This window comes from Eurypyga helias, unplaced genomic scaffold, assembly GCF_000690775.1.
Source record: "Eurypyga helias isolate BGI_N326 unplaced genomic scaffold, ASM69077v1 scaffold9552, whole genome shotgun sequence".
Classification (NCBI taxonomy): domain Eukaryota; kingdom Metazoa; phylum Chordata; class Aves; order Eurypygiformes; family Eurypygidae; genus Eurypyga; species Eurypyga helias.
In genome coordinates this window covers 55,371-68,184 of record NW_010237848.1, presented here as the reverse complement: position 1 = coordinate 68,184, position 12,814 = coordinate 55,371, and the positions used below count along the sequence as shown (strand labels likewise).

The 12,814-nt window shown below is 41.3% G+C and overlaps 1 protein-coding gene across 1 annotated transcript in view; it reads left to right on the top strand.

Moving 5' to 3' along the window:
* LOC104506615 (solute carrier organic anion transporter family member 1C1-like) overlaps window positions 1-7,157 on the top strand; it is a 23,192-nt gene extending 16,035 nt beyond the window's left edge. Inside the window, exons 10-15 of the mRNA XM_010147618.1 lie at window positions 1-5; window positions 1,248-1,410; window positions 2,777-2,961; window positions 3,949-4,013; window positions 5,929-6,046; window positions 6,941-7,157. The exon at window positions 1-5 is cut by the window's left edge and continues 203 nt beyond it. Of these exons, the coding sequence (XP_010145920.1) occupies window positions 1-5; window positions 1,248-1,410; window positions 2,777-2,961; window positions 3,949-4,013; window positions 5,929-6,046; window positions 6,941-7,157 (753 nt within the window). The remainder of the gene's footprint in view (window positions 6-1,247; window positions 1,411-2,776; window positions 2,962-3,948; window positions 4,014-5,928; window positions 6,047-6,940) is intronic.
* Window positions 7,158-12,814: the final 5,657 nt, after the last annotated feature.

Here is a 12,814-nt window from a genome sequence, read left to right as displayed (position 1 = left end):
GGTGAGTATAAAATGAAGAGCATGTTTTTCTCAGCAGCAATAGTTCAAAAACGTACTATGACATCAAGGCTAAAAAAGGAGCATACTTTTGCAATATTTAAGAGAAAGCGAACACTACTGTGTGTCATTGTGATAGTTTCGTTGGTCAGCAGAGTGTCAGCCTCCCAAAGCACAACGCTGGTTGCAGATTAGTTAGAAATACATTAGCAAAATTGCCTCATTACCGAGGTAGGTGTGCGGAGTGGTGGTGTTGTTTCAGCCAATGCTAACTCTGCACCAGAAGCAATTTTCTAGCAAAGTGTATTCAGTAAAAGGGTGAAGTCTATGTAACAAAGAGCATTGGTACCATATCCTGCATGGAGATGGAAACACTCTGACATGCTAGACTCTCAACCTGCTGTAAACCAAAATTAAGCTTTTATGCCTACTGCAGGTGCTCTCTGCTCTCAGGGGAGAATCAGGGTTTAAAAGTTACAGGCTGTTATTTTTTCTTAGAGTGAGTGAAGATATCAGTGCAGGGGGTGCATGCTAGGATCCGTCTATCCAAGGGACCCAGCAACGCACTAGCGTATGGGTTGTCACTGCCTCATGGCCAGCCTGCTCGGAGTGCCTCGTGGCTAGTGTGAACCTGCCTTCATCTCCCTGAAGACATACCCACAGTTCAATAATTTGTCCCTACAGTTCATTTATCAAGCCATCCCGGTTCACAGAAGAAAAGGTGGAACTGGACAGGCAGGATTGACAAGGATGTTTATATTTGTTGGAACCTGAGGACTAATCATTGCTTATCCTGTACTCTGCAATATTTTCAATAAGAATGCAGATGGTAGACCAGGGAATATGCTTGGTAAGCACTGATATGGAGGAGATGCAAGCACTTAAGCTTAATTAACTCAGAAAGGAGAAGATGAGGGAAGACATCCCTGTTTGTTACAGATGTCAGTACCCAAAGGATCTCTAAAAGTAAAAGGGAATACTGCATTCTCCATATTCTCTAGGAAGAGTTAGGCTAGGCTTTTGACAGCTAAAATCAGTAGCAACATTTTTATTTGTTTTAAAATTATTTATAATCTTGTAATCACTTTATTGTCAGTGCAAGTAAGATGGAATCTCAAACAAGGAGATCAGTACTGTACAGGGTGAAAATGTATGTCCTGGGTAGACAGCAACAGTCACTCAGAAGGGACTACACTGACCTCAGCATTGAATTAAGTATTTCTTACACATGTCTGAACTTAAATTCCAAGCAAACCCATTCCGTACCATGAAAATGCCTTATTTTCTGAGTGCAACTCCGACTGCAAATGTACTTCCGATGTGTGGGATCCTGTGTGTGGAGATAACGGACTCACGTACGTTTCGGCATGTCTAGCTGGGTGCAAGACTTCGGTGGGACATGGAAAGAACATAGTAAGACTCTGTTTCTGAGGTTTTCTACTAGCTTATTTTTCCATGTAACATCACAGATTTAGTAGACTAATGCGCTTAAGGAAAACCAAAGTTACCAGGGAACAGCCAGTAAAGTATTTATGATTTCTGGCTACAAAAAGCACAGAAGACAGAGAGATTTCTCTGAATTACTGCATGTTAAGCAAAAAGCCCTAGCTCCTTGCTGCAGATATTAATTTTCATTTTTTGCAGACTGAACACAAGGGGGAAACAAACAAATCAAAGTGGTTACATGTTGCCTGAAGGTTGTCCTCTGCTTGCCTTCATAAACCTTATTTTGCCTGCCCCGAGGTTTTAGCCACCAGTTGAAGTACGCTCAGTATAGTATCTTCGCTGGTACTGATCATTAATGTGTAAGAATTAAGGATTATTTGAGGGGACGCAACTCGTTTCCTCCATGTGGGACTCTGGGATGGCAGGACAATACTTATTTTTCTGGCTGACTGATTTCTGCTCAGCACATGGTGCTGGGCATAATGCCCAGAGAGGCAGTTCTAGTACATGGGTATAAGCCTTCATTGGACTGTCATTCCCATGTTTTCTGATGCCGGATAATCACTCCAGAAGATACATGGTCTGGAACTGTCTCTTGCACTCAGGTAGTTTTCTCCCCAACAGATTTTTCTTTGTGGCTGGTTTCTCTCTGCTGTCTATAGTCATCTTCTCCGAAAGACATTATTTGCTTAAAATCTTAAGACTGGAGGCAGGGGAGAAGGGCTCTACAGCATCCGTGGCAGTGGGACTGCTACCTCCCACACAAGTCTGTCTCTGTGGAGGTTAAGCTTTGTGGCTCACAATTCTCCCCACCTCAGCACATCCTCAAGCCCCAGAAGCCCTGGTTAAAAGGTACTGCTGATCTCAGGGCTCTGCACGAGCTGTGTCTTGACAGGTAGCTGCAGCCATGAGGTACCTCAGGTGGGTCAGCATTAGCAGAGAGGGACCTGTGATCCAGGTGTTTTCCAGAGACAAGCCAGCTAACAGGTGGTGTCACCTAGCAGCAAAAGGCACAGCTCCCTGAGCCTCGTTTTTCCCCTTTGACTGTCCTCCAGGGACACCAAGGCTGAGGACAACCTCAGAGGCCCTGCAGGCACTCCAGATGTCTTCCATAAAGGGTTGCTATGTGCTGGCATGGAGCATCCCTTCCAACACTGAGCACTGTCTGTAGGAAAGAAAAGAAGCAGCAGCTGCTCACTGCCTCAAGAAAGGCAAATAGGCAACGAACAGGATGCCTAGGAAGGCGTCAGGCTCAGGTTGCAGGCCTGTGTCTGAAGGCAGGATTTCCCACTGCATGAGCCATGTCCTACCAAATCTGCTTTCTGTCTTCTAGGTCTTCCATAACTGCAGCTGTCTCGAAGCCAGCAGTTCATGGACAGGGAATAACTCTGCCACCTTGGGGCAATGTCCAAAAGGTGAAGATTGTTCAAAGAAGTTTATTTATTATACAGTAATACAAGTCATAAGTGGCTTTTGTTACGCACTGGGAGGTACCCCGTCATACATGATTATGTTTAGGTAAGTAAAACTCTTTCTCTGCTTGGATATTCTGGCTGCATGGATTTTGAAAATGCCATGCATTTGTCAGGATTTCTGGATGTGGCGTTGCCCTAACAGACTGTGCTTATGAGATGTCTGGAAATTCAGGATATCTGAGGGCTCCATCTGAGGTTCCTATGCTCAGGTCTGTTGAGGTACATAGGTGCAGGCATACCAGGATGTGGTTTGGAACCATGAATACAAAACTTTTGTTTTGTACAATAAAAGCACAAACTTTTCAGTAACCTGAAGAGGAATCTCTCTCATTAGAAAATTGTAGTAGTGGCAAATTTAATGGTGGTCCTAAGGGCATTATGTCATCCTAAATGAGCACAGAAAACAGAGTGCAGACTCCCCTCCCTTCCTCATTTCTGTGAGATGTCTTTCTGAGTGCTGACCACGTTAATATTTGTAAGGAGATGGCAGAGGCTGGCTATATAATGGATTCAAGATCAGCACCCGTTTCTGATGTTTGGCATGTGGTTCTCCATGAAACAGGTGGACATATTTCCAGATGGCTTCATGTAGTTCAAGATGTGACATTGTACAGAGGAGTGTCATTCAAGAATAGAAAGATGCTGCACTCATGAACCATTTTTGTCTTAGGGCAATATTTTATTTCCCATCAAGTGAGTCAGATATATCCCATGAAGTGAGAAAATATATGCCAGGGAGTTAAGGCAGTTGGAGAGCCCATTCCAGTAGACTGTGCTTATGACGAGAATTCCACTTCAGTTATGCTTAGTGAATGGACTTCCCAGGAGCTATGTGATGAAAAACAATAGATCAATTCACCTTTTTCATACCACTTAATGTATTTTCAGCAGATGTAGGAAGCCCTCTCCTTCCAAAGCTTGGCTTTCTGTCATTAGGAGTATTAAATTCAGGGTAATTAATGGCAGTTTAATAGGCATGTCTAAGCACTAGACAGGCAAATACTTCATACTTATCCTTTTTTTCTTTCAGATGCGTTCAGCCAGAGTTGAAATCTCTTGCAGTTGGTCTATACACGCTCATTATGAGAATGCTAGGTAAGAGAAATTCATTCTGACTGAGAGGCTTGCTCATATGGCTTTAATTGATGCCATTTGGAAACCAGATGTATCCTTGAAATAGTTGTTAGGTTGTGGGCTGTTCCTGAAAATCCTGGTTTTTCCTGAAAGTCCACTATTCAGTCAAGACTTCATTGGGAAGCAGTTCTGAAAATCTTTTATCTGCTGATTAAATGGTGTTGCAGTTATCGAGCCTGGTGTTCCAAAATGGGAAGAATTTATAAGCAAAATTAAAATATTATCTTGACTTTCCAAATAAGAATATAAGGATTCCAAGTTGTGAGTCAACCAATGGCTCACTGAGACACAATGCTGCAAGATCAAAAAGACATGTTCTAGTAGGACTTTACTCAACCCTAATACAACTCCACTCATAGCAGAATGTTTCGTCCATGCTGGAACTTCACTTTCCTGGTAGACAACAGCTTAGATTTCAACTCCCTCTAAGCATGATGTAGTGGTCTTTTTTTTTTTTTTTTTCCCTTTTTTTATTTGAGAGTTTCTAATGAGATGGTTGATTACGACGTCTAGGCAGGCAAGAAAACACCTTTCTCTCTCCTTTTTTTCTCTTTGTCAATGGAATAGGAATACCTGCATTTCAGAAATGTAGCAAAATGTGTGTGAAGGGACAAGACACATAGATTTACTATGAAGCCTAAATAATCAACAGCTGCTTACAGTTGTCTACAATCAGAGCTGCATTATGACTGTAGTCTCTACTCAGGACTGTGATGGGACATTCTGAGGCAGGAAGGTGTATCCACACTTTGTCCTCTTCTACTTTTCTCATCACACAATAGAGGGCCAGAATTTCAATCCCACCTCTCAGTAAAAGCAATTCCAATGGGATTCTTGGAGCAATTTCAGCCATAGGAAAGCATTTTTAAAAAGCATTATGAAAAAAGGACTGTCCCTTTCCTGTTGGCTTCTGCTTCAGCGCATTGAGCCAGCATGCTCCTTCCATCGCAAGAAGGGGTGGGGCCACTGTCACTGATTCAAACAGGCTGTCGTTTCTCCTCAGTGACTCGGAGATCAAATCTAATGTGCTCCTGTCTCCAAAACGAGCATTTGTCCCATCACACCCCGACTACCTCACTGCTGGTCGTAACACACAGGCCTTTACAGATACTGAGTTCAGACTCTCACAAGTGCCCTAGGGTAAGGCAGGCTCAGAGTATACCTGGTTTTAGAAAATAAATTGTTTCCTGTATCAGAATGCAGGATGCTCCTGTAGGAACAATGCCAATGTGAAGTATGGTCCTGCACATGCTGAAACCTGAATTCTTCTGAAGTTCATACTTCAGCAAGGCTAGGATTTTGTCCCATGTTTGCCATGTTTTGCAGTAATGCGTAAGCTCGTATCTGGCCAAGTCACACCAAGGATTTCAGTTTCTTTACCCTCATTGAGGCAGAAGGGACTCTCAGCCAGTGAAGATAACTTAGCGATGCATAGAGGAGGGAACCGTGCATCAGTTCAGTGCTCCAAACGCACAACCAGGCCAGCTGTCCCTGGCAGGAGCCTAGCATGCGCTGGAAGCCAGCAGTGGCTCTCAAGCCGTGCTTGAAAAACCAATGTGCAGGACTACAAGCCTGGTCAGACCCATCAGACCACATTTCCTGGGGACTTACTTATGATCCGAATGTGCAGGACTACAAGCCTGGTCAAACCCAGCAGACCACATTTCCTGGGGACTGATGATCCTCACAGCACAGAGAGGGTGTCCCAGCTCACAGTTACTGTGATAAAGGAAAAAGGAAAAACTCCCCACAGTCCAATCCACCTACTGCCACTATTGCAGGGTGGAACTTGCTGCTAAGAAAATAAAAAGCTGATTGATAAAAAGATGACTTTTCCTGTGATATCTTGAGATATTTTTTGCTTGTTTCCTTGCAGCTGGGATTCCAGCACCCGTTTATTTTGGTGCACTGATTGACAAGACGTGCTTGAAATGGGGAAGCACAAGCTGTGGGCAGCGAGGGGCTTGCAGGCTATACGACTCCAATGCATACAGGTAAGGGAAATCGGGGCACAAAAAGCCTCATGCATTTCCTCTCTATGGACAGACACATTTTGTTCTGTTAGTGTGTGAGGGCACTGATCAAAAATTATGGTCAGATGCTAATTCTGGACTTAGATTTAGGTCAGCCCAGAATTCCTGAAATTGAGAAATCTGAAGATCAAATCTTAATCTCTTAGCTTAGTCAGTGTTTATGTTGTGCAAAAATCATTTAATATCAATGACAGAAACTTCTGGAATTAATTATGTATTTTTAATATCCTTTTAGTCAATTTATAAGATTGTGTGATTTACCATCAAGAGGAAAGTTACCCAAATTTACTTTATTTGCAGGTAGTTTGTTTATACTGGCAAGAGTATTAACTTTGTGTTTTAGCCACATTTAGGGGAAAAATAAATGAAAGAGAATCGTAATGAGCAGCTGAAGGTATTGGTTAAACACAGACACTATCCATGTCCAGGAGGAATATTCCAGAGGTTTTTCTCAGTTTCACCGAAACCTTGGGCACTTCTGATGTGTTTTTTATTTTTACATACAATAGCCCACTCTGTTGATCTCAGTATATTTCTAACCGTGAAAGGTCTAAGGTCTAAGGTCTTAACCTTAAAGTGATACAAAAGTCTTCAGAAACAAAGGAAGATGATGGAAGTTTCACTTTGCAACTATCTTCATAAGCAAAAAGAATATTATAAATTCTTTAACAGTAGTTTTTGCAAGCAAAAATGTCCACTTTGTGACACCATTCACAAAGAATTAGTTTTCATGTTTTCCCCTACGATTTTTGCGGTATATATGTGATCCTTAAAAGCCATTTAACTGATTTTTTTTTTTACTGTCTTTGAAAACCTCAATGCCTGGCACTGTCTTCTGTGCTCTGCCCCCCACAGGTATGTCTACCTTGGTTTGTCAGTGGTGTTAAGAGGTCCTTCCTACTTGATTGCAATCATTTTTTACATGTTGGTAAAGAAACACTTTGGAAATAAGAACTCCAGGCCCACAGAGAATGGAGAAAGAGAAGACGCTTCTGTGAATAAAGAAGATAATTGCAAGATCAGAGAACGTTTGCCGGGTTCTTCTGATGCAGAGAATGAATCGTGTATTTAGAAAGCCATTTAGAGCGGTGTTACATCAAACAAGACAGCTTCTTTTAGAACAACTTTCACAATGTTATAACTGAATAATGAATAATAACAGTGTTCAGAAAATAAGACTAAGAGCAACCTGTGTTCAACAACATGAAAAACTAACGTACAAGTATGAAAGTGCCTTATGTGTAGCTGGTTACCAGCACCAGACAGAACAAGCTACATGAACTGCACCAAATTCTCAACAGACAAAGGGAAACTTCCCTTGGCATTTCCGATAGAGCCAGTCTGCAATTTTTGAAGCGGTCAGGTATGACTGCTGGCAGAATAGCCATATTCCAAAGGCCCACTGAATGTGGTGCTGGTCCTGTGTGCAGATCCATGCAGTAGACTGTCATGGGAATGACAAGCTCAAGGCTAACAGCAGCTTTCTGATTTCATCAGATTCAATCAGAAATCAAAGTAAAAGCAAAACCTTTATGCAAAATGTTTCCACCTTATCTAAACAAATAATTGCAACCATTTTTCATGGCAAAATTGACGAAAGCAGTATTTTTCCAAGAAGCGTTTTATCTTAGCTCAGTGGAAAATGCCTACTTAGAACTACAAATAAGTTACCATAAAGGAATTAATTGTTTTTAAAAATCTGAGAGTTGTAGAATTATATTAAAAACTATTTTTTTTTAAGTTACTATGAAACATAAGAAATATTCTGAATTTTGTAATGCTGTTTTTGAAGCAGAATCCACCCGGCACACGTTGGTGGCTTTGTTGCTATGCCAGCTGCTGTCCAGCAGAGGACACTCAAACAACAAGATTACCCCTCTAACTACTGCCAATACCCTGTATATAAACTGTCATGTTCAGTCTTTATCGTGCTGGGAGAAGTTAATCATCAGCAGGCAAAAAAACTCATCTGTGTTTTCAGGCACCTTAAAGATTTCTCAGCTCAAGCCTTTAGCTCACATATATTCAAAGCTGCTTTTATATATTTGTTGGTTTGTTCATCATACTTGCGTCACCCGGAGCTTGACAACTGTTGTTACTTTTAATAAAAGTATGTGTACTTGCGTACCGCCTCACAGTAATGATTGGATTCTCCGGGTGATACTTTAAAAGGAAAGCTCAAGGCTCAGTGGGATATGGTTAATAGAGAAAAATGCTGAGCTGTTTCAAAATAAGTGTTGTCTGTCATGACAGTCACTTAGCAGTAATTGTAGCAGCTGAAAGGAAAGGAACGGGACTTTTTTCTCCAAATGAAGTGATATTTACTGGAGGCAGAGATTCTCCATCTAACAAAACTGATACGGCTCTTTGCTTCGTCTTGTCGTACAATTGCATTTGCAATGACCTGTGGGACATAAAGGAATAAGCCACCTTATCTAACTACTGATCCCAGGAGTGAGTTTTGGCAGGGAAAGTAATTGCAACCGTCCAGGACTGCTTGTCTTTCAGCTGTTTTGTCCAGATGATGTTTCATTAACACATCTTGGTGCATATATAATTTCCTATGGTGACTTCAAAGCCAAGGGTTTGCGTGAGGTACTTTTAATCCAGAATCTGTAACCTTTGAAAACATAGTTTATGTGACAAAATATACCAGTTTTAAGGGAAAACAAGAGCTAATTCCAGACCACAGATTATGAGAATTATGCACTAGGAATCACCAATGCCAGAAAAAGCTGTTGTGGCCTGCAGCAGTTTTAGGAAGCTATTACTCCAGACTCCTGAGGTCAAGAAGGTGTCAATTAAACTGGTCTCTTGGAAACAGAGAGGAAGGCTGGCACAAGAAGGTCATAACCCGCTTATCAAGGGATTTTCCCTTTACTTGTGGAAAAAAATGTTTCCAGGCAGAGTCAGGGTGCAAAACCCAGCTGCCCTTGGGTGTCACAGCAGCTCAGCATGAAAGAGAGAGCAACACTTTGATTTGTTGCCAGCCTTGAAAAAATTGTGATCTTCCCTCCATGGTTAAAAAGCTGCAACTGTAGGTCATGGACTTGTGGTGGAAGCAGAGCAAACAGGACAAGTTATTTTGTCTCATAGTGGAACTCTGTAAATAATATTCGTGCTACTGTGTGCCCAAGAGCCCTCGCTCAGAACGAGAGCTTACCAGCAATATAAGTTTCTTGCAAACATTAGGCTCTGAGCTTCATAAAAGAGCATGAAAAGGGATGAAAATTATAAATAGTGCTCTTTCAGAGTAGAATGGGTGCAAACAAAGAAAAAGAAAAGCTGAAAGCATTTGCATGATAAGCTTTGGGAGAGTAGAAGCAAATGGAAAATTTGATGAAAAGTTTAAGAAATTCTCTCTCCCCTAAAAGAAACAGCAAAGTGGACATGTTATGAAACACAAAATAAATTTACTCTGTTCAGTGCTGTGCACCATGGGCAAGAGAAAAAAGTACAAAAAGAAGGAAAGCCTTTTCCTACCTTGCTACTTTCTGTGCCTAAAGCAGCCCAAGTAATTACTTATGTCTTCCCAGTTAGTGCACAACAAAGTAACTATATTGTCTCTTTCCCACTTATTAAAAAATACCTGATGTCCAAAATCAGTATAGAAATACCTTTGGAGCTAAGCATGTTTGCTTAAGGTGCTTTCAGGTGAGTATCTCCATTTCAAGGCAAAGCTGAAACACATAAAAGAAGACCTTTCCCAAGGCTGTATGTGATGCTATGAGTTTTATGTCTAAACCAAAGCAAAACATGAGAAAAACTCATTCAGCTTTTCTGTCGTATATACTACCCCATGGATCTCATCATAGTTTCATCCTGGAGCAGGATCTACAGTCAATAAAAGACATCACAGCCATATGACACAAAATCAAGACAAAAAATTAATCTGTCAATTTTATTGAGGTGACAGGTTATCTACTGGTGCAAATCCATCCGTGGTGCATAACTTCACTTAACTGTCCAGGCTGGCAAGTAGGCTCATTAGTGCTCCACTGACACTGCCTTAAAGATTAGAAATTTTTTTAAATTTCAGAATTTACAGAATGGTTTTCTTGGCAAAATGGCTATTTGTCGTGTGTTTTATCCAGTGTAGCATAACACCAGATAGTGACTTTTGTTTTAAACATATGCCCTTTTATTTTTTAAATAAAATTCTTGGAATTTAGAAAATATCCTTAATTTAATGTACCAGTGTGAAATATTCTGGAGCAATGTGAAAATGCAAGGGACACTCTACAGAACTCTTCAAGCCCACCCCAAGTGTTCTGTTGGATTAGGGTCACAGACTTGACCAGGGGTGGACCACTGATGTGTTCTACTCACTTCGAGGGTAAATGTCTCACATGCAGTCAGATCTCTTAAGTCTTTCAAAAAGTGAATGTCAAATTGTTTACTACATTCACCTGGAATCTTAGCAGTTAGTCATTATTTTTAGAAGATACTTTCTAGTGGTCAGTGACAGCAGCAGTTAGTTTTCTTAGTGCACCTTCTTGTGCTTGCTTTCTGGAATTCCCTACTTCCACGCACACTAAGTACCTGCAAGTATTTACTTGCAAAAGCTTCTTAGTTTCCAATTATTCATACTATTCTTTTTTTTTTGTTCTTGAAAACAGATTTTGAAAGAGTGCTCAATAGCTGACTCACTTCTGAATCATCATTCATTTCAGCCCACTAGTCTTTTTTTAATCCTCATTTTAATACATGGGATTTAAAGTTGTTTGTTGTTTTCATTGACTTTAAGAACACATTGAGTTGGTTGAAAAGAAGCATTATGGAGGGTAAGAAATTCTTTTGCCATCCAGGTCTCATAACTGCCTTTATCCCAGCCCTGCTCAACAAATCCTCCAGGGCTATAAGAAATTCAACAGCTCGTTCTTAAGGTCACCAAAACATTAGCAGGTCTCCTGACAATGGGTGAGTTGTCATTATCTCTATAGCGATGATGCTACTCCACAAGAGATGCACTTAGCTGGCTTGCAATTAGAACCTGCAATAAATGTCAACACTGGCATTCACTGGAAAGCAACACTAGGCAACGCACTGAACATGTAGATTCCTGTTGTTCCTGAAAAGCTTCAAGAGGACTGAAGGTTTCAACAAATGTAAAAATGCAGAACAAAACTGCCTAAGCAGCAGGTACTTATGGATGGATGGACAGACAAACGTTCATAATCAGAATAAAAATGTATCAAATCAATGTACTACTTAAATTATTTTATTTCCTAAACCAGGTGATTTGATGCAAACAGTTCAAATTAACATCAGTGTTAATTTGAAAGTTGAATTAAGGGGGAAAAGAGAAAAGACCTGGCAATACAGGGAACAGGATTGATCACACTAACCAGACTAAACTGTCTGGTCCAACTTCTGGCATTAACAAAGAAAACCTGCAAATATGAAAGCCCAGTTGATCCAAAAGGGCAATCTCTGCATAGGGACTGTATGCAGGGCTGGGATTGTTTGTGTTGGTGCAGGAGTGAATCCCTGCACTGTGCAATTTCAAGGTGAAGGAGAAAATCATATTAAGGAGCTACTTTCTGACTTGAAATCATCTCTTTCCAAGTTTCTGCAACTTACCTTCTACCATGATAGCTCAATGACCAGCATTAGCTACTTCTGTTCCTTTCAGGCTCTTCAGTTTTTGTCTCAGATGATGTCTTCTGGGATCTGCAGAAACAAATGGAAATCATGGTATTTCCACTATAGTTCCCCTTAGTATCTTCAGATCTTAGAACAGTCTCTATCAACACTATGTAGTCAGAGGAGAACAGAGGAAAACTGAGCTGGAAATAACTATTATATTACACATAAACATTTGAATGGTCTAGCATGAGGAAGAGTGTTCTTTGCCTTCCAAAACTTCTTTAGAGGATCTGTTATCCTCACACATGAGCTCAAGGTAGCCATTTTTTGACACACTGAAGTTGAAAAGACTACCTTGGCATTCGGGATGTATGCATTTAGTTTCTTGATCTGTTAGAGTCTTATTTCTTTGGTGAAGAAATGTAAGCTTGGGAATAATAGATAAAAAAGCATTTTCCAAAACACTTAAAAGACAAATTTATAAGCCAAGCTTCTAAGTCAAAATTTTGTCTTTCAGATTACATTTTAATAGCTGGAGAGCAGTCCTGAGGAGGAGGACTTGGGGGTACGGGGGGATGAAAAGCTGGACATGAGCTGGCAGTGTGCGCTGGCAGCCCAGAAAGCCAACCGTATCCTGGGCTGTATCAGGAGAAGCGTGGCCAGCAGGTCGAGGGAGGGGATTCTCCCCCTCTACTCTGCTCTAACAAGACCCCCCACCTGGAGCACTGCATCCAGTTCTGGGGTCCTCAACCTAAGAAGGATATAGACCAGTTGGAGCGAGTCCAGAGGAGGCCACGGAGATGCTCAGAGAGCTGGAGCCCCTCTGCTATGGGGACAGGCTGGGAGAGTTGGGCTTGTTCAGCCTGGAGAAGAGAAGGCTCTGGGGAGACCTTATAGCACCTTCCAGTGTCTGAAGGGGCTACAAGGAAGCTGGGGGGGACTTTTTACAAGGGCCTGTAGAGACAGGACAAGGGGTAACGGGTTTAAATTGAAAGAGAGTAGATTTAGATTAGATATAAGACAGATATTCTTCATGGAGAGGGAGTGGAGGCATTGGAACAGGTTGCCCAAAGAAGTTGTGGAAGTATTCCAGACCTGGCTGGATGAGGCTTGGAGCAACCTGGTCTAGTGGAAGGTGTC